This window comes from Bos grunniens, chromosome 26 (genome assembly GCF_055505025.1).
Source record: "Bos grunniens cultivar Pamir isolate PY7600 chromosome 26, Bosgru_T2T1.0, whole genome shotgun sequence".
NCBI classification, from domain to species: Eukaryota; Metazoa; Chordata; class Mammalia; order Artiodactyla; family Bovidae; genus Bos; species Bos grunniens.
Window position 1 is genome coordinate 50,967,395 of NC_141190.1, and position 21,532 is coordinate 50,988,926.

The 21,532-nt window shown below is 60.3% G+C and overlaps 1 protein-coding gene across 6 annotated transcripts in view; it reads left to right on the top strand.

Moving 5' to 3' along the window:
- INPP5A (inositol polyphosphate-5-phosphatase A) overlaps positions 1–21,532 on the top strand; it is a 146,199-nt gene that overhangs the window by 56,665 nt on the left and 68,002 nt on the right. For 3 of the 6 annotated variants that reach the window (XM_086378259.1, XM_086378258.1, XM_086378262.1), the window contains exons 3-4: positions 13,213–13,313; positions 16,267–16,354. In XM_086378259.1, the coding sequence (XP_086234385.1) occupies positions 13,213–13,313; positions 16,267–16,354 (189 nt within the window). Of the gene's footprint in view, positions 1–13,155; positions 13,314–16,266; positions 16,355–21,532 lie in introns of all 6 variants that reach the window. The other 3 variants (XM_086378260.1, XM_086378257.1, XM_086378261.1) reach the window with 1 other exon arrangement.

A 21,532-nucleotide genomic window follows, 5' to 3' on the forward strand; every position in this document is an offset into this window, starting at 1 on the left:
CGTCTCAGCACATGCAGGAAAAGCATTTGCTGAAATTCTATAACCATTTCTGATGAAAGCTTCCGGCAAGCTGAGTGGAAGGAGCTTCTGTAACGAGCACTCGTGCCCCGAGCCTGACGGTGCAGCTCCTGGGAGATGAGATGCTTTCCTGCCGGGACCCTGGACGGGGGCGGGGCGCCAGGCCTGCCTGCAGAATGGCGGTGAAGGTCCTCGTCGTAGGGCCACGGAGGAAGCAGAGTCCTACAGACTAAGGGGAGGAAGCCGGCCTGCATCTGGGCAGAAGGCGTGACGGGCTCTTTGGGAAGCTGTGAGGAGCGCACAGAAGTGTGAGTGTTACCTGATGTAAGTGAATGCAGTCAGTGTGCAGCACATAGGGCGCTGTGAGAACACCTTTATATTAAATGTGAACATACACAGCAGCACCAGAATGAAATAGTGGCTGCACATCTGACGAAACACATTAATGTCTGTGCTCAAGCTGGATTTAAAAAAGGCACACAAACCAGAGATCAGATTGCCAACATCCGCTTTATCATCGAGAAAGCAAGAGAGTTCCAGAAAAACACCTACTTCTGCTTTATTGACTACACCAAAGCCTTTGACTGTGTGGATCACATTAAACTGTGGAAAATTCTTCAAGAGATAGGAATACCAGGACACCTGACCTACCTCTTGAGAAACCTGTATGCAGGTCAAGAAGCAGCAGTTAGAACTGGACATGGAACAATGGACTGGTTCCGAATCGGGAAAGGAGTAAGTCAAGACTGTATATTGTCACCCTGCTTATTTAACTTCTATGCAGAATACATCATGCGAAATGCCGGGCTGGATGAAGCACAAGCTGGAATCAAGATTGCCGGGAGAAATATCAGTAACCTCAGAAATGCAGGTGATACCACCCTTATGGCAGAGAGTGAAGAGGAACTAAAGAGCCTCTTGATGAAAGTGAGAGGAGAGTGAAAAAGTTGGCTTAAAACTCAACATTCAGAACACTAAGATCATGGCATCTGGTCCCATCACTTCATGGCAAATAGACAGGGAAACAGTGGGAACAGTGTCAGACTTTATTTTTTTGGGCTCCAAAATCACTGCAGATGGTGACTGCAGCCATGAAATTAAAAGACACTTACTCCTTAGCAGAAAAGCTATGAACAACCTAGACCACATATTAAAAAGCAGAGACATTACTTTGCCAACAAAGGTCCATCTAGTCAAGGCTATGGTTTTTCCAGTGGTCATGAATGGATGTGAGAGTTGGACTGTGAAGAAAGCTGAGCGCCGAAGAATTGATGCTTTTGAACTGTGGTGTTGGAGAAGACTCTTAAGAGTCCCTTGGACTGCAAGGAGATCAAACCAGTCCATCCTAAAGGAAATCAGTCCTGAATATTCATTGGAAGGACTGATGCCAAAGCTGAAACTCCAACACTTTGGCCACCTGATGCAAAGAGCTGACTCATTGGAAAAGACTGATGCTGGGAAAGATGGAAGGTGGGAGGAGAAGGGGGTGACTGAGGATGAGCTGGTTGGATGTCATCACCGACTCAATGGACATGAGTTTGAGTAAACTCCGGGAGTTGCTGATGGATAGGAAGGCCTGGCGTCCTGCAGTCCAGGGGTTCGCAAAGAGTCGGACACGACTGAGTGACTGAACTGAGCTAAATGTCTATGCAGCGACGAGAGCAATCAAGAAAGGCCCGAGGCAGCAGGGAGGTGTTCCTCTCCAGGGAGACCAGAGGCGGGGTCCCCGCTGCTCTCTTCGTCAGCCTCTGAGAAGCCAGGCTCGTGCTCTGGCCTGCTGGTGTGGTGTGTGAGACAGGAGGGAGGCGCCCCTGCGGGATGGGGGCTGGCAGGGAGGCAGGGGCTGGGCAGTGCCCTGTGCCCTCTGCGTGGGCCCCTCCACACCCGCCGCTCTCTGCTCTGGGCTCGGCCTGAGTCTGCAGCTGCCCCCAGTGCCCAGCCTCCTTCGTGTCGGGGTGCGAGGTCCTCCCTGCAGACCCGCCGAGCCCGCAACGGGCTGCTGACGCCGCTAGTCTGTACTGTGGCCGCAGATGGCAGCCCGCCCTCACGGCGTGTGAAGAGGGCACACTTCCCGGGGGCTCACGGGGGCCTGATGACAACCCTCACTGGCCTTGAGGAGCTGCTTGCTTGCCGGGTCAGCGTGGTCACGTGTAACAGTGCAGCCGGGCGGGGATCAGGTGTGCCGTCTGCCCCACACGCCCCGAGGCGCCCGTGAGTGCCCGGCGCACACGAGCATCCTATCCTGGCCCTTGGACCCCCACCCCACCCCAGCTAGAGCTGCGGCTCCCTGTCTGCCTCTGATACGGAGAGAGGTGGGTGCTCCCTGGGAGCCCAGTGACCTGGTGGCACCGGTATGTCCAGGCTTCCCTTCTGATACGGAGAGAGGTGGGCCCCCCGAGGCGGATCCTGGGGGGGCTCACTCACGCCCATGGGCGCCTCCCGCAAGGTGGATCCTGGCGGGGGCTGGCTTATGCCCATGGGCCCCCCCAGAGGTGGATCCTGGGGTGGGGCTCACTCACGCCCATGGGGCTGCTGTGGTCAGAGGCTGTATGGGGTGCCCTCGGCAGCCTTTCGGCCCGTGGTCAGCGTGTGCATCCCCCCAAAACTGGAAACCACCCTGAGGAAGCGGGTGGCTTCAGGGAGGAGGTTCTAGGGCTGAGATCAGGAAGCTGTGGCCGCCAGCTGGCCCCGGGGTCCGCGGGGAGAGCCAGGAGGCAGGGGGCACCCCGTCGGCTCGGGACCTGCTTCCATCCTGCGTGCCCCTCGGCCGGAAAGGTGCTTCTTAAATGAAAATCAAGTCATTCTTAGAGACCTCTGATGTCCCAAGCAACAGGCTGTATTAAGAGCGGACCAAGCTCCGTATTTCTGCCCCTTTGGAAGGAGCAGCCTTGTGTCTGTCTGTCTGGATCTGGGGTAAAGCCACGGTTCGCCTGCTGGACGCTGCTTCAGCTTTGCGGTCGGCGGTCAGGCACACTTGTGGGTGCCCAGGGCCAACGGCCACACGAGAAATCCTCCAGCCCCAAGGACTCGGAGCGGGCCTCCTGCCCACACGGGGCCCGGGAGCCACCCTCGCTGCTTGGACGGCCAGGCGCCCCGCCTGCTGGCGAGCTCGCGGAGCCTCATGCTGCCCTGGGTGCCGGCCGGCAGCGGCTGTGGGGCCTGGGCTCTGGGAGCGCGTCCGGTCGGGGCTGCCAGGAGCTGAGTCTGGGCCTTCTCGGGGGGCAGGCCCCCGCCTCCCCCTCACCGTCCTGGCTCAGCCCTGTGGCAGAGGGCAGGCGGCTGGGCATCCAGAGGACCCCTGCCTCCCAGGCTGAGGGTCATAGATGTCTCTGCAGGGTGTTCTCAGGCGTAGCTGGTAAATAGCAATCTTGCCTCCGGAGAAATTCCTTTGTCCCTTTTCGCTCCTTATCTCGGCTCTCCGGCCTGTGCTGGGTTGTCTGTAGGGTGTAATTCCTTTTTAGGTAACTCAGATACTTCTCTCTGGAGCAGGCCTAACAAGGCCTGGCTGCTGCTATTTTTAGCGGGCTGGGCAGCTCTGCGTGTCCTGGAGACCAGGGCCGCCCTCTCCTTACCACCTGCACAGCGTCAGGACAGGGCCTGGTTTTGTTTGGCTGCGTGGTGTGTTTTTGTTTTTATTTTTAATTCCCTCAGCTTTTCCTTGCCAAAATCTCTAATTCACTCTTTTCCAAAATATTTTCCTGAGCCTTCCTAGGAAAGAACCCGCGTGTTCCTATCAGCTGCCTGTTTCTCCCCTAGAGTTCGCAGGATAGAGTTCGCAGAGGCTCCTTTTTTCGGTAAAGGATGTTGGCCCGGCACGTGTGCAGATGTGGGCAGGATGGGAGCCCAGTTAGAGCCCAAGCTGCGGAGGCCCCGACCCTGACCCCCGGGGCCAGGAATCCCCTGCCCGTCCAGCTCCTGCTTCTCTGAGCTCCTTCCCACCAGTCGTGGCCTGAACTCACCGCCCACATCTTGGAGGGACTTTCCTGTCCGTCCTCAAGACAGCCGTGCCATCCTCCCCGAAGGGCTGTCCATCTAGGCTCCTTCCCGGAGGCGGGGGAGGCCTGCAGCTCTGACCTCAGCGGCCCAGAGAGCTCCAGGCCGGCCCTCTCACTCCTAGTCCCGGGGTCCCCCCGGTGACAGCTGGTCCTGCCCCCGCGGCACTTGTCATGGTGTTGAACTGGCACGCTGTCCGGTGCTTACTCTGCGTCCGCCCTGAGCACAGTGAGTGAGCAAGGCAGGCACGTGAGGAAGGGGGCGCTCAGGGAGCCTGGGGCAGCGGCGCTTGCTGCTGTTCAGTCGCTCAGTCGGGTCCGACTCTTTGCGACCCCATGGACTGCAGCACGCCAGGCCTCCCTGTCCTCCACTATCTCCCAGAGTTTACTCAAACTCATGTCCATTGAGTCGGTGATGCCATCCAACCATCTCATCCTCTATCGTCCCCTTCTCCTCCCACCTTCAATCTTTCCCAGCCATCAGGGTCTTTTCCAATGAGTCAGCTCTTCGCATCAGGTAGCCAAAGTATGGAGTTTCAGCTTAGGCATCAGTCCTTCCAATGAATATTCAGGACTGATCTCCTTAAGGATGGACTGGTTGGATCTCCTTGCAGTCCAAGGGACTCTCAGGAGTCTTCTCCAACACCACAGCTCAAAAGCATCCATTCATTGGCGCTCAGCCTTCTTTATGGTCCAGCTCTCACATCCATACATGACCACTGGGAAAACTATAGCTTTGACTAGATGGTTTGTTGGCAAAATGACGCCTCTGCTTTTTATTACAATGTCTAGGTTTGTCATAGCTTTTCTTCCAAGGAGCAAGCGTCTTTTAATTTCATGGCTGCAGTCAGTATCCACAGTGACTTTGGAGCCCAGAAAACAAAATCTGTCACTGCTTCCACTTTCCCCTTCTATTCACCATGAAGTGATGGGATCAGATGCCATGATCTTAGATTTTTGAGTGTTGAGTTTCAAGCCGCTTTTTTAAATCTCCTCTCTCACCTTCATCAAAAGGTTCTTTAGTTCTTCTTCACTGTCTGCCATTAAAGTGGTATCATCTGCATATCTGAAGTTGTTGATATTTCTCCTGACAATTTTGATTCCAGTTTGTGCTTCATCCAGCCTGGCCTTTCACATGATGTACTCTGCACAAGTTAAATAAGCAGGGTGTCAATATACAGCCTTGTTGTATTCCTTTCCCAATTTTAAACTACTCAGTTGTTCTATATCTGGTTCTAATCATTGCTTCTTGACCTGCATACACGTTTCTCAGAAAACAGGTAAGGTGGTCTGGTACTCCATCTCTTTAAGAATTTTCCACAGTTTGTTGTGATACACACAGTCAAAGGCTTCAGCATAGTCAGTGAAGCAGAAGTAGATGTTTTTCTGGAATTGCCTTGCTTTCTCCATGATCCAGTGAATGTTGGCAATTTGACCTCTTGGTCCTCTGCCTCTTCGAAACCCAGCTTGAACACCTGGAAGTTCTCAGTTCACATACTGTTAAAGCCGAGCTTGAAGGAGTGTAACCTTACTAGCATGTGAAATGAGTGCAATTATACAGTGGTTTGAACATTCTTTGGCATTGCCTTTCTTTGGCATTGAAATGAAAATTGACCTTTTCTAGGCCTGTGGCCACAGCTGAGTTTTCCAAATTTGCTAACATATTGAGTGCAGCACTTTCACGGCATCATCTTTTAGGATTTTAAATAGCTGAGCTAGAATTCTATTGCCTCCACTAGCTTTGTTCGTAGTGATGCTTCCTAAGGTCCACTTAACTTCACACTGCAGAATGTCTGGCTCTAGGTGAGTGACCGCACTATTATGGTCATCCAGGTCATTAGACGTTCCTTGTATGGTTCTCCTGAGTATTCTTGCCACCTCTTCTCAACCTCTTCTTCTCCTGTTAGGTCCTGCCTGTTTCTATTCTTCACTCTGCCTGTTCTTACATGAAGTGTTCGCTTGGTATCTCCAATTTTCTTGAAGCGACCTCTGGTGTTTCCCATTCTGTAGTTTTCCTCTGTTTCTTTGCTTTGATCACTGAGGAAGACTTCCTTATCTCTGCTTGCTGTTCTCTGGAACTCTGCCTTCAGATGGGTGTGAGTGCATCTCCTTTGCCTTTCCTTTCTCTTCTCTCCTCAGCTGTTTGCAGAGCGCCCTCAGACGACCATTTTGTTTTTATGTATTTCTTTTTCTTGGGGATGGTTTCAGTTGCCGCCTCCTGTACAAATTACGAACCCCATCCATAGTTCTCCAGGTACTGTGTCTACCGTATCTAATGCCTTGAATCTATCTGTCTCCTCCAGCGTATAGACATATGGGGTTTGATTTAGATCACACCTGAATGGCCTAGTGGTTTTCCCTACTTTGTTCAGTTGAAGCCTGAATTTTGCAATGCGGAGATGATGATCTGAGCCCTAGTGAGCTCCGGGTCTTGTCTTTGCTGACCGTATGGAGCTTCTCCATCTTCGACTGTGATCCCTGAAAGGCCAGGCAGCAGCCTGTGGTTTGTTCTGTGGCCTGCGACGGCCTTTCCTGCCGAGTGGGCCGCAGGAGAGGGTGCGCCCCGCGTCCGTGTCCTGGGCCCTGCCAGGGCACTGTCCACACGCGTGTGTGTGCGTGCACTCGTGTGTGCGTTCCCGTCACTGGCGTGTGCACGTGTGCATCTGCCTCCCGAGCCGTCTGTGGTCATCCTGTGCCCGTCGTCCTCTGGAGCCCTCGCCGCTCCCTGAGGCGCCTCCCGGCCCCTGGGGCTCAGGCGCCAGCAGGGCCTCGTCTCGCGGGGCCTTCCGTGGCGGGTGCTCTGCTCTGCGCTGTCTGGCGCGGCCGCCACTGTCCACGGTGGCCGGGCAGCCCTGCCGCTCAGCGTGGGCCCAGGCCACCAGCGTTCGGTGTGGTCGTCGGCATGCTGGGCTTGGGCCCTGCCCCGTGTTGTCTGTGTTACGTGTACACCTTCTGGGCTGTCGCTTTATTTCCCCATTTCGGCTTTCTTTTGGATTACTTCTCTTCTTCTTTCACGTTCCATTTGAAATCGTTTACGTTCCTGTTTTCCTGGCAGCTGTGGGTTTTGAGTCCCCTGCCTCTGGTTGACATCCTGCTCCTTCATGTGCCACGTGGACGCGCTGGGACCGTGTAGCTCTCCGAGCAACATGTGCTGTCCCTCCGCCTGCACTGGGGGCTCCAGCCGGCGGCTTATGGTTGCTGTAAACTATGAGTTATAGTTGCTACTTTAAATTAAGGGTCAGCACCCCGTCCCTTCCCCCCACCTTAGCCGGTCCAACCTGCCGCCTGGCCTGGGGTCAGGCTCCCGGGGCGGCCTCACCCCCTCGCATGGCCCCCACACCTGCCCAGCGGCGTTGCCTCGAAGCTGCCGGCCGTGGGGCCTGAGTCTGCACTGGTCCCCCGGTCAGCGTCTGCCCAGCCTGCTCTAGTGGAGCTCCACACGGGCTCACGGGGACAGAGCCCACCTGAGTTTACTCGTGAAAACGTTTGAAGGACGGTTGACTGAGTTGTGTGATTCTTGGCTTATACTTACTCGCATTGAGGATGTGAGCCAGAGCGTCCTTTTTATAAAAGGTGGTTCTGCCACTGCTCCACTTAGACGTTAGTTCTGGTGTGGGTGTCGGCGGTTCTGGTGTGGGTCTCTGGTTCTGGTGTGGGTCTCTGGCTCTGGTGTGGGTCTCTGGCTCTGGTGTGGGTCTCGGTGGCTGTTTCCTGGAGGCCTGGAGGACTGTGTCTTTCACTGGGGCGTGTCTGGGAGTCCGTTGCTCTGGGGTGATTCCTTCTGGTGCTCAGGCGCCCCTCAGTGTGGTTCAGCTCCCCTGCCTTGGGAGGCTTCCCTGGGCCCCCAAGTTTAGACGTGAGTTTAGATGTGAGCTCCGGGCCCTGCCTCGCTGTCTCCCCTGGGGACCGGGGTGCAGGGCTCCCCGCCTGCCCTCGCCACACCCGCCCCCGCCCCGCCCCCGCCCTCTTCCTGAGGCTCTTTTCACTTTCTTGGGTTTTAGTGGCCTGTGCGGCCCTTGCTGAACTTTCCTCGAAGTTGATCCTCCCTCGGGCGCTCTGAAACGTGCTCTTCTCTTCTGGGACGATTTTGTCCTTTTCCCCATTTCTGTCCTGTGGTTGATCCCGTCTCTCTTTCGGGTTTCTTCTCCCCTCGGCGCCTGTTTGGATGTTCAGCTCTGTCTGCATGGGGCTCGCAGCTCTGGGCTGCTCTGTGCCTCTGTCGAGGGCGGGCCTCTTCCTGGGGGTGCTCTTGCCTCTCGGGCTGCAGCCCTGCAGGGACGTGCCCTCCCTCTGCCCGCCCCCAGCGGCCTCTGTGCAGGGCGTGTTCCTGGCCTCACAGCACCCTCTTCTGTCCATCAGGCAAAGCTGTACCGCCTGCTGTGGGCGAGGGGGTGCCTCCTCTGCCTCTCAGAGCGCCCGACTGCCCCCTGCTCCCCGGCTCACATTCCCTCTGCAGCTGGCCCGTCCTCCTTGTGGCCCTGCTCTGCAGAAGCGGGGCCTCCTGGCGCCCTGCAGCCAGGCCCGTGGACCCTGCCGGGCTGAGTGTTTCCTGCCGTCTGCAGCCGCCTCGGGCCTTCCCTGCCCAGGGTTGGAGTGTGACTGCGCCGTGTGGACCGGTCACCAGGCTGCCGTTAGATCCAGAAGCTGTGAGCCCAGCGACCTACACCCCTCCCCCCGCCCCTCACCTTTTCTGCTCTGTTTCTCCGGGCTGCTTCGATTCCGTTTGGATTGAAAGTTGGTTTGGGTTTTCGCGTGGGGGCCTCTCTGTACCCGCTTCTCAGCCGGAAGCTCTGGGTTCCCATGTGGCCGCGCAGGGTCTAGTCCCAGGGGCTCCCCTCCATTTCTTGGCTTGACGTTTCCCTGAGCGGGGCTTGCCCTCCCGTTTCCCCAGAGACGCAGGAGGGAAGGAGGGCTTCATTTTCTTCATCCACTGGTTTTCAGAGGGGTGTCCTGACTCCACTCTGACTGACATGTGGGGGGAGGTTAGTGTCATCACGAACTCATGGATCTAAGTGTGTGTGTGAGTGTGTGTGTGTGTGTGTGTGAGTGTGTGTAGCCTGTCCTGGGTGAACCGGGAGTGCTGGTTAAACTCTGATGTGGCATCAGGCTCCTCTCCCACTTCCTGCAGGGCCCCCCAAACCCCCCTGACACCCCCCCACCCCGATGCTCCTTGTGGGGCCAGGCTCCTCTGAACCTGCTCTCTCCCCCGAGCCCCGTTCCTAGCTGTGCGTTCGTCCCCAGCCTGCCCAGGGAGAGCCTCTGTGGACCCCGTGTGGCCTCTGGCGTGGAGGGTGTGTGGTCTGCAATCTGCGGAGACGGGCGTGGCGGCTGCTCTCCCGACGCGCGGGGCCCCTCTCGCAGGCGTCTGTCTCTTCCCTCCCCGAACGCGTGGTGGTGAGGACCTGTCACTTCAGCACCTTCGTTCTCAGGCGAGACGTGCCTCTGTCTCCTCCTGTCCACTCCCGCGTGAGCTCATCCAGCGCCTCATCGTGGCTTTTGAAGCACCCTCTCCCCTCCTCTGTGTGGAGGGGTCTCCCCACTGGACCCTGAGGCGGGTGTGCCGGGCATGCGGGCCACTGGGGGCTCCCCGACGTGTGGAGGGGCGCAGGTGGGCTATTTTTGGATCCTTCATTTTTTCGACTCTGACCTGGGATCAGAGTCAAGTGTTTGAGGAGTTTGATGTCATGTGAATAGTGAATTCTGTGCCTTAAAAGGCCACTTCAGTTCAGACCACGACAGAGTGAGTGGTCTCGTGAGGGAGACACGTGCGGGCATGAAGGCGGGCAGCAAATCCCCGCCCAGAGGGACGCGACCGGCCCGAGGCGGCTGCTTGAGGGGTCACGTCCTGGGCTCCCTGAGTCGCCGCGGGGCGTCCTGGAAAGCGTCGCTCGGCCCTCCCTGGGGACTTGGGTGTGGTTGTTGCCAGACTCTGGTGACCCACAGCCTCTGTGCACCTCGTGGCAGTGTGACCTGCAGGAGCCCACGTGAGAGCCCTGCCCGTCTCTGGGGTCCCTTCTGCCCTTCCCGCCCCCGGACTGGAGCTGGGCCTGAGCTGCAGGGCAAGGGGGACTGGGCCCAGAGGACGCAGCCCTGAGTGGGGTCATGAGCGGCCAGCTTCCTCGGGATGACCTGTGCGTGTCCATGCCCTCCCCGTTTGTGCAGCTCCTGGCGACCAGGGGGAGCCGCTCGGGGGGACCCTGGGCCCCTCGTGAAGGTCTGCCTTGTGTGCTGTCCCAGGTGGCAGCCGCGGCGGGGACAGCCGTGCACACCACGCAGCTTTTGGTGGCTTTCACGTGACTATGCTGTCTCGTCACTCGTTCCTGGGCCTGAGGCCAGGCCGTCTGGTGACCTGACCCAGGCTGCCCCGGGCCTCTTCTGACGGGGGTCCCTCGTGCCCTTTGTGGCCCCGGCCCGGCCCCGGGCCCAGAAGCCAGCCCGCAGCCTGCCCTGGTTGTGGAGGTGGTCTGCTGCACGAGTGCCTGGGTCCCTGCCCGGCTGTGGGGTGTTGGGTGAGGCGTCCACTGGGAGGCGTGCTGCCTGTTTCCTTGAGCCCTGAGGCTGGAGTCCAGGTATGGGGGGGTCCAGGCAGGCCTGTGTTGAGGAGGCAGTGAAAGCGCCCGGGTGAACATCCTGTACCCTGCTCAGACGGAACGCAGGTGCGAGCCGGGTGTCACCGCGTGCCCTTCCCTGAGGGCACGCCCGGGTCTGGGCACACTCCCTGAAGCTGGACATGCCACCCACCATCTCAGGTCAGGGGGCAGCTGCTGCCGAGCGAGGCTTCCTTCTGCCCCTGCCTGGCACTCTGCGCTCCGCTCCAGGGCCTGGCCCCACGTCCCTTCCCCCCGGCCGGCTCTCTGGTCAGCTGGTTGAGCCCCAGGTGCAGCCCCTTCCTGTCGGGGACCTACCTCACTGCCCTGTGCCCAGAGGAGCCGTGTCTCAGCCCGTTGACCACAGCCCATCTGCCCACGGCTCGCTGACCTCTGGGCAGGACGTGGTGGCCGAGGCTGGGTGCAGGCGGTGTGGGAAGCAACACTGTGGCCCTGGGGTGGGTCGCCTGCTGTGGGAGGCCTGCCTCTGGGATGGTGGGCGGGGGAAGCCAGGGTGGCTCCGGGGCTCGGTGGGCGCTGCACCAAGGGCAGAGCAGAGCGGAGGACGGGCGGGGCGCGGGCGTGGATGGCCGGGGCCCTGCTCTTCCCCAGCGCCGGCCTCGCTGTCTGTCCCGGCCACCCTGCCCTGGCTGCTGCCTCGTGGACGTCCTGGCACTGCTGCCCATTCCCCAGCTGTGGGCGCCCCAGGGGGTGGGGCCACGACCTCCGGGTCCCCCCGTGAGCCCGTGTGGGTCCACACCTGCCCCGGTGACCCGAGGGTCGCTCCCGACGCCCAGCCCGTTTCAGGTCCCAGGGGAGAGGCGGGTCTGGGCCGTCGCCCGAGTCAGGACTCTGTGCAGGGAGGGCTGCAGGGCGGCCGCGCCGCTGGACGGCTCCCTCTCAGGAAGGCTCTCCCCCTCAGGAAGGCTCTCCCCCTCAGGCTGGCTCCCCGACTCAGGACGGCTCCCCCTCAGGACGGCTCCCTCTCAGGACAGCCCCCCCTCAGGAAGGCTCTCCCCCTCAGGCTGGCTCCCCGACTCAGGACGGCTCCCCCTCAGGACGGCTCCCACTCAGGACGGCTCTCCCTCAGGACGGCTCCCCCTCAGACTGGCCCTCCCTCAGGACGGCTCCCCCTCAGGACGGCTCCCCCTCAGGATGGCCCTCCCTCAGGACGGCTCCCCCTCAGGACAGCCCTCCCTCAGGATGGCTCCCCCTCAGGACGGCTCCCCCACTCAGGACGGCTCTCCCCCCCTCAGGACGGCTCCCCCTCAGGACGACTCCCCCTCAGGACGACTCCCCACCTCAGGACGGCTCCCCCTCAGGACAGCTCCCCACCTCAGGACGGCTCCCCCACTCAGGACAGCTCTCCCCCCCTCAGGACGGCTCCCCCCGCCTCAGGACGGCTCCCCCTCAGGACGACTCCCCCTCAGGACGACTCCCCACCTCAGGACGGCTCCCCCTCAGGACGGCTCCCCCCACCTCAGGACGGCTCCCCCTCAGGACGACTCCCCACCTCAGGACGGCTCCCCCACTCAGGACGGCTCCCCCACTCAGGACAGCTCCCCCTTAAGGACAACTCCCCACCTCAGGACGGCTCCCCAACTCAGGACAGCTCCCCCACTCAGGACAGCTCCCCCTTAAGGACGGCTCTCCCTCAGGACGACTCCCCACCTCAGGACGACTCCCCACCTCAGGACGGCTCCCCCACTCAGGACAGCTCCCCCTTAAGGACGGCTCCCCCCTCAGGACGGCCCTCTTGTACTCCTGGCAGAGCCTCCAGGCTGCAAGGCTGCAGCTCCGAGGAGAGCTCCGTGGTTGAGGTTGAATGACAGGCGGGAGGCGCGGCTGGGCGCTGCCTTGGGGCCAGTCTGGTTGGCGCCCGGAGTGGACCCTGGTGACCAGGGAGATGCTGCAGGCCCGGCCCCGGGGGCTGGGCTGAGCCAAGCCCGGGGCAGTGGGCCCGCCGGCTCTGCTGCCTGCCACTGCGTGGCTGCTCCCAGTTCCGCTGACCGCTGCAGCTTGTCCACCTCGCCAGGGGGTGGGCTGGGGTTCAAGTGCGAGTGGGCGTGAGACAGCGCCCGCCCTCGCGGCCAGCTCTGCTCCTCCTGTGCTGTGTTAGTCGCTCAGTTGAGTCTGACTGTCTGTGGCCCCGTGGACTGAGGCCCGCCAGGCTCCTGTGTCTGTGGGATGTGGGTCGCCATTCGCTTCTCCAGGGGATCCTCCCGACCCAGGGATTGAACCCAGGTCTCCCGCATTGCAGGCAGGTTCTTCACTCTCTGAGCCACCAGGAAAGCCCTGCTGCCTCCTAGATGGTGGGAAACATGCACACACGTGTGCACAGCCCCGAAACACACATACGACATGCGTGCACCCGCACCCCCGCGGGGCCACAGCAGTGTCAGGACGGCTGTCCTCTGGGCCCTGCCCGCTGCTCTGTGGCCGACACAGGACCTCCCGCCATGGCGGGGACACCAGCGTTCCTGAGAGACCAGGAGCTCCCTGAGCCTCAGCACAGGGCCCGGGGGTGGGGCCGCCCTGACGCCTGCCTCTCCCCACAGGTCGTGCACGCTCACAGGCCGCACTTCCTGGCCCTGACGCCTGCCTCTCCTCCACAGGTCGTGCACGCTCACAGGCCGCACTTCCTGGCCCTGCACTGCCAGGAGTTCGGAGGGAAGAACTATGAAGCGTCCATGTCGCACGTGGACAAGTTTGTCAAGTAAGTCTGGGGGCAGCTGCCTGGCCTCCGCCTCCTCCTGGGGCGAGGTGGGTGTGGCTGGGGGCGAGGGGCACAGCCCCACCTGAGGGCCAGGCCCGGGGCTGGGGCGCCTTGCCAAAGAGAGGGCATGGCCCGGGGGTGGGGGTGGGGGAGCAGTGGGATGGCTGTGCCCCAGGGTTAAAGGCCATGGCACCTGTGGGCTCAGAAACGTCAGCCCCAGGTCCAGGCCGAGATTCCGTCATGTGGCCTGATGGCTGTGAGCCACCTGCTGCCGCTAAGAGCAAACAGATGGACGGACCGATGGACAGATGGACTGGGTGTCCACTCAGAAGCTCACAGCTTGTTGGCCGCAGTGGGATGGGCACAGAGCGCCATCGTCCATGGGAGGCGCGCCCTGTGGCTCTGTGGGAGTCAGCCCTACCCAGAGCCTCCCAGAGCCGCCCGGGGACAGGGACGCGGACCTGGGAGCCAGACGCGGGGGTGGGCAGGAGCGGGCCCGACGGCAGGTGCCTCTCTGCTCTGTGTCCCCCAGGGTGGGCGCCGCCCCCGACCTGGACTCCAGGCACTGTGACAGCTCCCGCTGGTGGAGGGGGCGGTGGTGCTTCTGAGGCAGCTGTGGGGGGTGGGCATCGGGCCGGGGGGCGTCCAGCCTGGGGCCAACCCCGAGGCCGAGTCCCGCAGCTGTCACTGGCCTCAGTTCCCCTGTGGACGCTCATAAGTCACTCATGTTTTCAGCTGTCACATTGTGGGGTCATTTGTTAAAAAACAGATTTTTAAAAACTACCAAGTTTTCCCCAAATAACCTATAACTTAAAGCAATTTTAACCAAAATGTCTTCTTAGCGCTGAAACTAATACTAGAGTCACCGTAGAGGAGCAAGGGTCAGGGCTCGCCACAGTGATTCCGCAGCACAGTGAGGCCCCCCGTGTGTGGGGGCAGGGCGGCCCCCCGTGGGCTGTGCAGGAGCCCGCACGTCGCCCCCGGCTGCGGCCAGTGGCAGGTGGCTCGGGAGCGCACCGCGGGGTCCTGGGCCAGGAAGCCGTGAGCCTGGGTCCCCGCCCTGCCCTGGTCCCCCCACCCCGCCTTGGCCAAGTTCCAGTTGACCCAGAGCGAGGTCGAGAGGCCTCAGGGTGGTCCGATGGTCCGAGGGTGAAATGCAGGAGAGCATCAGGGCAGAGGCTTCTTCAGAAGGTGTGCAGGTCCAGCAGAGGAAAGACAGGCACGCTGGGCCGTGGTGACGTGAGAGTCTTCATCAAAAGGCGCTGTAAACAAAGTCAAAGTTTAGCCACACTTGGGAAAAGATATCTGCAATGTACTTGACTGACAAAATTGTCAGTGTTTAACTATCTAAAGAACTCTAACAGGTCCACGAGACGAGAACACTGGGGAAGCCGGGCATTCAGAGACAGGCAGACACGGCTGCAGGGCCTCGCCTCCATGCTCACGCGCCACACGCTCCCGGTCCCCTGCTATCCTCCTGCTGGTGTTAGAGACGCATCATTCCTGCCCAAGTTGTGCGTAACACGCGTGTGGCTGTTTTTGCTCTGACCCAGTCAGCTATGTTTTTCAAAGGTTAAAAAGGGCAGGAACGTGTCCCCTGTGTGGCCACCTGTCGCTCCCGGGGCACGGCCTTGTCTGCACGGTCAGCTTTCTCTCCGCACCGTCTTCCTTCGACCTGAGAACGTTAACATGTATCTCAGCACAAGTTGCTGCTCATCAGTTATCTCAGCTTTTGTTTGTCTGAAGAAAGCCTTTGTCTTCGTTTTTGAAAGGCGTTTCTGTTGGAAACAGAATTCTGGCCTGTCCGCTTTCCCCTTCAGTGCTGTAAGGGTGCTACCCCCTTGTCCTCTGTGCGGCCTTGTCCCTGAGCAGAATGGGCCGTTGTTCTGGTCTTCATCTTCTGTGGATAGTGCATCTTTTCCCCCAACACCAAGTTTGTCTTTCTAGCTGGTGTGTAGCAACTCGATTGTTTTGCTTTAGTTTGATTTTCTTTGTGTTTCTTTTGCTTGCAGTCCTTTGAGCTTTTCCAACCCGTAGGTTCATAATTTTATTGAAATTTCAGGAAAGCCTGTGCGTTGTTCCTTCCTTTCTCTTTGTTCTCAGACTCCCACTTCTGATGTTAGACTGTCACGCTGTCTCTACAGCTGTTTCAGATTTTTTCAGTTCATATTTTTCTTCTTTGTTTCAGTTTGGATAGTCCTGTCTTATAGTCACTAATCTATGCTCTCTTTTTTTACATCTCCATCTGGTCTTATGTCCATTCAGTGAATTTACTTCTGGTGCTGCAGTTGGGGCTCTAGAAGTACCATTTATGTCCATGTTTTCCTTACCTCTCTGCACGTTTTCCTATAAATCTTCGGTGATATTTATAGTAGCTCTTTCAAATTTCCTTTCAGTGAATTGCATCACTTTTGTCCTTTCAGGGTCCGTTTCTGTTGACTTTCTTGTGGAGCATGGGTCCCGTTTGCCGCTTCTCGGCATGCTGATCTTGCAGGCTGTCATGCCTGCACCCCGCCTGTGCCCACAGGCACGCTGGGGCTTGTCTGGCAGGCGGCCAGGGCTCGGGCACTAGTCTGACCCCCTCAAGGCTGGTCCTCTCGGCCCTCCTCCCCACTCCTTCCTGCCTCTTCACTTCTCAGAGCTGGAACCCCCTTCTCCCCACCCCCGGGTGGAGGGCCAGTGGGTCACACGGCAGCCGTGTCGCCTTCCCTTGCCGGGCAGTGTTGGGGTGCAGCCCTCGGGGGGTCAGGCACCCCCATCTGTCCAGAGCCATCGCAGACCCCAGGGGTGCGTGGCGGCTGCACTCCAGGCACGTCTTAGAGATGGGCCTCCCCCTCCCGCTTCCTTCCCCATTCCCCGTGGTTTCCAGGCGGCCGTTCCTGCCCCCATAAGCGCTCCTGTGGGACAGGGAGCGCCTGCGTGACGTGTGTGAAGACGTCCCTCTTCCTTCCAGGGAGCTGCTCTCCAGCGACGCGATGAAGGAGTACAACCGGGCGCGGGTCTACCTGGATGAGAACTACAAGTCGCAGGAGCACTTCACGGTGAGCGTGCTCCGCCTCGGCACGGGGCGGGCCGTGCGTGGGTTCCACGTGACGGTGGGGGCACCACAGACACCAGCCCTCGCTGGCGTGACGGCCAGGGATGTGCTGGGTGCGGAAACAGGTGGGCGTCTCGGGGCAGCAGAGCTGGGCAGCTCTGGGTGGCTGTTTCTGCTTCCGGGGTCTGCATCTGGTGGAGAGGGGTATCAGTCAGCTCGTCAGGGGACGGGGCCTTGTTTCTCGGGCACAGACGCCGTGGCCTCAGCAGGGAGGGAGTGCCCGCTGTCTGTCCACCTGTCTCTCTCACACAGCCCTGTGGAAGTTTTCTGTAGCTTTTTGAAATGCTCAGTTGTCGAATTCTCTGTGGTCTGCTTGGAGTCACCTGCCGTGCCGTGCTGATGCAATAACTGCACTCCTGCAGCCAGATGCTTGGTGGGGTGAGGAATGGTTCACGGTGGAGGCGCCTGGGGGCTAAGAGAGCTCCACTGTGGTCTTGCCTCATCCCTGGAGGTTTATCTCAAAAAGGGGTTTCTCAATTTGCAACGGAAAGCAGAAACCTGCATCAGAGCATTCCCATCACTCAGCATCTTCCCTGGAGGAGTGACCGTCGTGCAGACGGTTGTATGTAAGGAAGATCATGAAAAATTATTTGCCAGTGAAAACTGGAAGTAATTTTAAGTACCCAGAATTAGACATTTTCACACTGTGGACGAGCCACCTGGCTGAATAATCTGCAGCCGCTACAGATGACGTGCCCAGAAGACCCTGCCTTCCGGTTGGGCATTGAGGTGTCGAGGCCACGCCCCTCCTGTTCTTCCCGGACCGTCGGAGCCTCGGCCTCCCACGCCCGCCTTTCCCTCTCTTGTCCAGTACACTGATGGCGCGATCGTGACAGGGCCATCCTGCTTGGTTTCAGCCCGGGAAGGCACTCGAGGTGGCGCCTCCTTGGGCAAGACTGACCCCACACCGGACGCCAGCCCGGACATGGGACAGCCCGGGTCTGAGGTCCCCGAGGCTGTGTCCCGGGGTCCCCGGGACCGGACAGGGTCTGGAGGCGAGGCCGGAGGCCGGACCTGCCCAAGGCGTGTGGGGGCCCTGCTCCCTGCCTGCTTCACCCCACGGGCTGTGGCCTGCTCCCTCCCAGCGCCACCATCAGCAGCCGTGGTCCTGCGTGGCTGTGTCTCCCGGGTGGGAATGCCCGCAGGGCTCCACACCCCGGTCCGGACCTCCCTCTGGACGTGCTGCCTCGGGGGAGGCGTGCATTTGGCAGGAACGGTCTGAGATGAAGGCCTGCCGGGCCCTGGCCCTGCGTGCCGTCCACCACCCCCTCACAGTCGTGCGTGGAGCCACCTTTGCCCGGCCCTCTGCCGTCCTGGTGGAGGGGCCTCTGTGCCCCTGCGGTTCTGGGCACGGCTGGGCAGCCATGTGGCCACCCCTTCGCCCCAGCCTGCTGGCCTCTGCCTGTCAGAGGGAGGGAAATTTAATTTTTACAAGATTAATTGCGTTGGAGTAATATTTTTAGCTGAGTGTGGTTCAAATAATAGGCCATTAATTGAAAAAGGAAATTGAAATGAATTTATCTTGTACATAAATGCTGTCACAGGTATTAATAGGGATCAGAAAATAGTAGCCTGTTCCCAGAAAGGGGGTGAACCTGCAGCTACCCCTGGTGATGAGCACGAGGTAGGGGCCCCAGAGCCCGCAGCAACAGTAAGGGGCGGGCTCTGGTTGGGGGGTGCAGCCTCTCAGCAGGGGACTGCAGGTCCTGGTCTCTACCAGGAGGTGGCAGCAGAGCAGCACTTCTCATTCCAGCTGGAGCTGCTGGAAGCGCGGATTTTAGACTTAAAATGATAACGCTAAATTCTGTCTGCTCCCAAAGACCATCCTGAGTGGCCGCTCACTGAAGCAGGTGGCTCATGTGGTCCACTCGGGCCTGAGGAGACAGAGCGTCCCCCACTGGCCATCCTGGGCGGCTCCGATCCCTCTGACCTGCCCACTGGCCAGGCCCCGCCTGCCTGTTCTCTTTTGGGAGGTCTGCTCCTTCTGAGGTGCCCCAGCCTCCCACCCGCCCGTCCTGCTCCTGAGAACTCGCCGACTGTCCTCACAGGCTGACAGCCCGGCCCCTGGGTGGACGCAGCCATGCGTGAGCTGGACGGGCTGGCTGGAGCTCACAGGCTGGCCCAGCCCCCTGGCCCCTGGACCCCCGCCTCGGGCTGCGGACACCTTGCTGGGCTGTGTTGGCCTTCTGCCCTCTGCGTCTGCCCCTTGGATCTAGAGTCTGGGAGCAGCAGGTCTGTCCCTGAGCGGCCCGGGCCTGGGCCTGCTTCAGCACCTACCAGCTGCTCGGCAGACTGTCTGAGAGGGTGGGCGGGGCCCGGATCTCAGTGGGCGGCCTTGCGCGCCTGGAAGACCGCTGGTTGGGTGGGTTTCCCCGGTGCTGGGGGTCTGAGCCTGGGGCCTCCCCTTTGGAGTCGGGGAGATGGAAGGCTCATGCATAGTTCGGGAGGTGGGGGCTGGTATGAGATGGAAGCCATGGGCAATGGAGTAAGACCCCACAAGGAAGGGGCTGCCCCCCAGGTGCCTGCCCTCCCTGGCCCTGATCCCCGCCCCGGTCTCCCTGAGCGGACGTGGGCGTCTCTGTGCCCAGGGGTCTGGAGAGGGCGCTGCTCTGGGCGGGGAGGGGGCTGTGCAACTGACCCCATGCTGGACGGCTTCGTCCCAGTGTTGTCCGTGGTGCAGTGGAAAGCGCCCTGGGTTTCCTGGCCAACTTCCACACCCGACACCCTGGTGGTTTTGTGTTTGTCCAGAAGAGCCAGGATGGCCCAGTTTTCATCCCCCATGAGGCTCAGACGCTGGCTCTGTCCCCTCCACACCAGGTACGCCGTCAGGGGACCCCGGGAGCCCCTTGCACTGTGACTGGGGGGCCCTGAGGCCCTGCCCACCAGCTCCCTGCTCCCAGAGCCCCTCCTGGGGCAGCTCCCGGGCCCTGGCACCACCTGCTGGGGACAAGCCTGGTGGGGGCTGCGAGGCGTGGGGTGAAGCCTGTGGCCACATGCCTGGCGGGTCCTCAGCTGCGCGTGCAGGGCGTTGGCAGATGCAGGAGACGGGGCGGGCAGGGCTGACCCTCCTGGCCTGTGGCAGCCCCACCCAGTGCAGGCGCCGAGGCCAGGCTCCCGAGGGCTCTGCGCCCAGCTTTGACGAACACAGCATTGCCCTAGAGCACGGAGGTTCTGACTTCCCCTCAAATCTCTGGAAGTGGGTTCCATGTGGACCGATGGGTCAGCGTGCTGGCCCCTGCCTCCCGAGTCCCTGGGCTGCGCGGCTGCACCTGGAAGATGGAGGCAGTGCTGCCCACAGCCTGGCTGGCCCCCCGCTCCCCTCACCAGCTTCCATCATCCCCACCGGCCTGGACCCTGGAAAGAAGCTCCTGGGCTTCGTGGGTGGGCGAGAGTGTGGCCAGGCCCAGTCCCAGAGACATGGACTCGCAGTTCTGGGGGTCTCCTGGGACTGGGCCCTGTTGGCAGGGGGACATTGGAGAAGGGCTGTCTCAGGTCCCCCCAGGAAGCCCCCTCCCTCCCCGCTGACGCTGTGCTGTGCAACCCGCTGCCCCTGGTCACTGGGCGAGCAGCCCCCGACGGCCTGACTGTGTTTCTTCCTCGTGGTCAGACCAGGAGGCCCAGGTCAGGCCCTGGCGTCCGGGGTTGGGGGTCTGTTCACACCGAGGGGTCCCTTCCTGCCCTGGGGGGCCTGCCGTGCTCCCACTGGTGGCTGGTGTCCACTCTGGTGGCTCCTGGGCCCAGGGTGCCTGGGCAGCAGGTCACCAACAAACCGGCTCCTTCCTCTCCCCTCAGCGCCGTGTTGGGGGGCTTTTTCTGCTCCTCACTGGGGGCGCACAGGCCTCAAGGGTCCGCACTAGCCCCGTGGTCTCCTCCAGTAGGGTCTGGGCCTGTCCTCCAGCCCAGGGCACCTGGAGGGCGCCTGCTGGAGGGGGTGGGGTGGCACCGGCTCTTTTCCTCCCTGCCCCCCACCCCCTGGCCTGATGCCCGCTCCTTCCAAGGGTTCACCCTGCTCCGCAGCCTCTTCCTGTCTGCTCTCCTGGGTAAGACTTTGGGGGAGATTTACGCAAATTGATGGCATTGGCTGCAGCTCTTTGGTCCGAGGAAGGGCAGAAAGGCACCGGCCTCTCGGATGCAGGACGGCCTGCGTTAGCCCCTTCGGCCCCGCCTCTTGCCCCGCCCGCAGGTCCAGACAGGCCTGATAAAGTGAGGGAAGCAAGATTGGTTTTCCGAGGGCGCGGGGCCCTCGGCGCTCAGCTAAATCACGGCTGCCGGCCTCGGGGGCGGGGGCGGCCGCTCCCCCTGCGGCGGGCAGCCCCGCGGGACGCGGTGATGTGCCGCCCAGCAGCGGCAGGGCTGAGGGAAGGTGAAACTGTCATATCGATCTTTTTAGCACTAAAATATGAGCCACTTTACTCTGCTCCCCGCTGCTGTGATGTGAAAAATAATAACTTGGGTCCAAATTAAAAATATTGATCTCTGGAAGGTGCTGGAAGTAAATAAACACCTTCCGAAGTTTTCGGGTCAGCCGAGAGACGGCACTCGGCAGTAAATGTGTCCACGTGTCAGAGTCCAGGGTTCTTGATCTGTTTTTTCTTTAAATTGATTTTTCATTATTTACTTCCTAAAAGTGTTGGAATCTGGTCCTCTACTGTTAAATCCCAGTGTTTGGGCAAATCATTTCTTTGGGGCTTATAAGGTGCTCCTAATCCACTCCTCATTGATTGATTGATTTTTGACTCAATAAGCGTGCGGGCCCGGCCTTATTTAGGGCTTCCATCATAATTTTTTATGCATTTAGGCTCGACTTTTTTATTTCCCTCTAGTGCATGAGCCGCGTTGGGCTAGCCGGCGGGGAGGACAGTTGCCACAGGCTTGGTTTGCCTCCAGGTGGTGTCCCGCGGAGCTGGAGCTGCGTGTGTCCTGGCCGCGGGCTTGTGGCGGGGCTGAGCCCTCCCCGGCCTCTGAGTGCCCCTTTGCACACAGGGGGTGACACGGGGGTCGGAGAGCCTCCTGTGACTGCGAGCGCGAGTCTGCGACGCTGTGGTCCCCGGTGGAGCTCCCCTGTGGAGGCCCTGAAGCTTGGGTGCGTCCGGGTCACCATGAGGCCGGAAGGTGGGAGGGT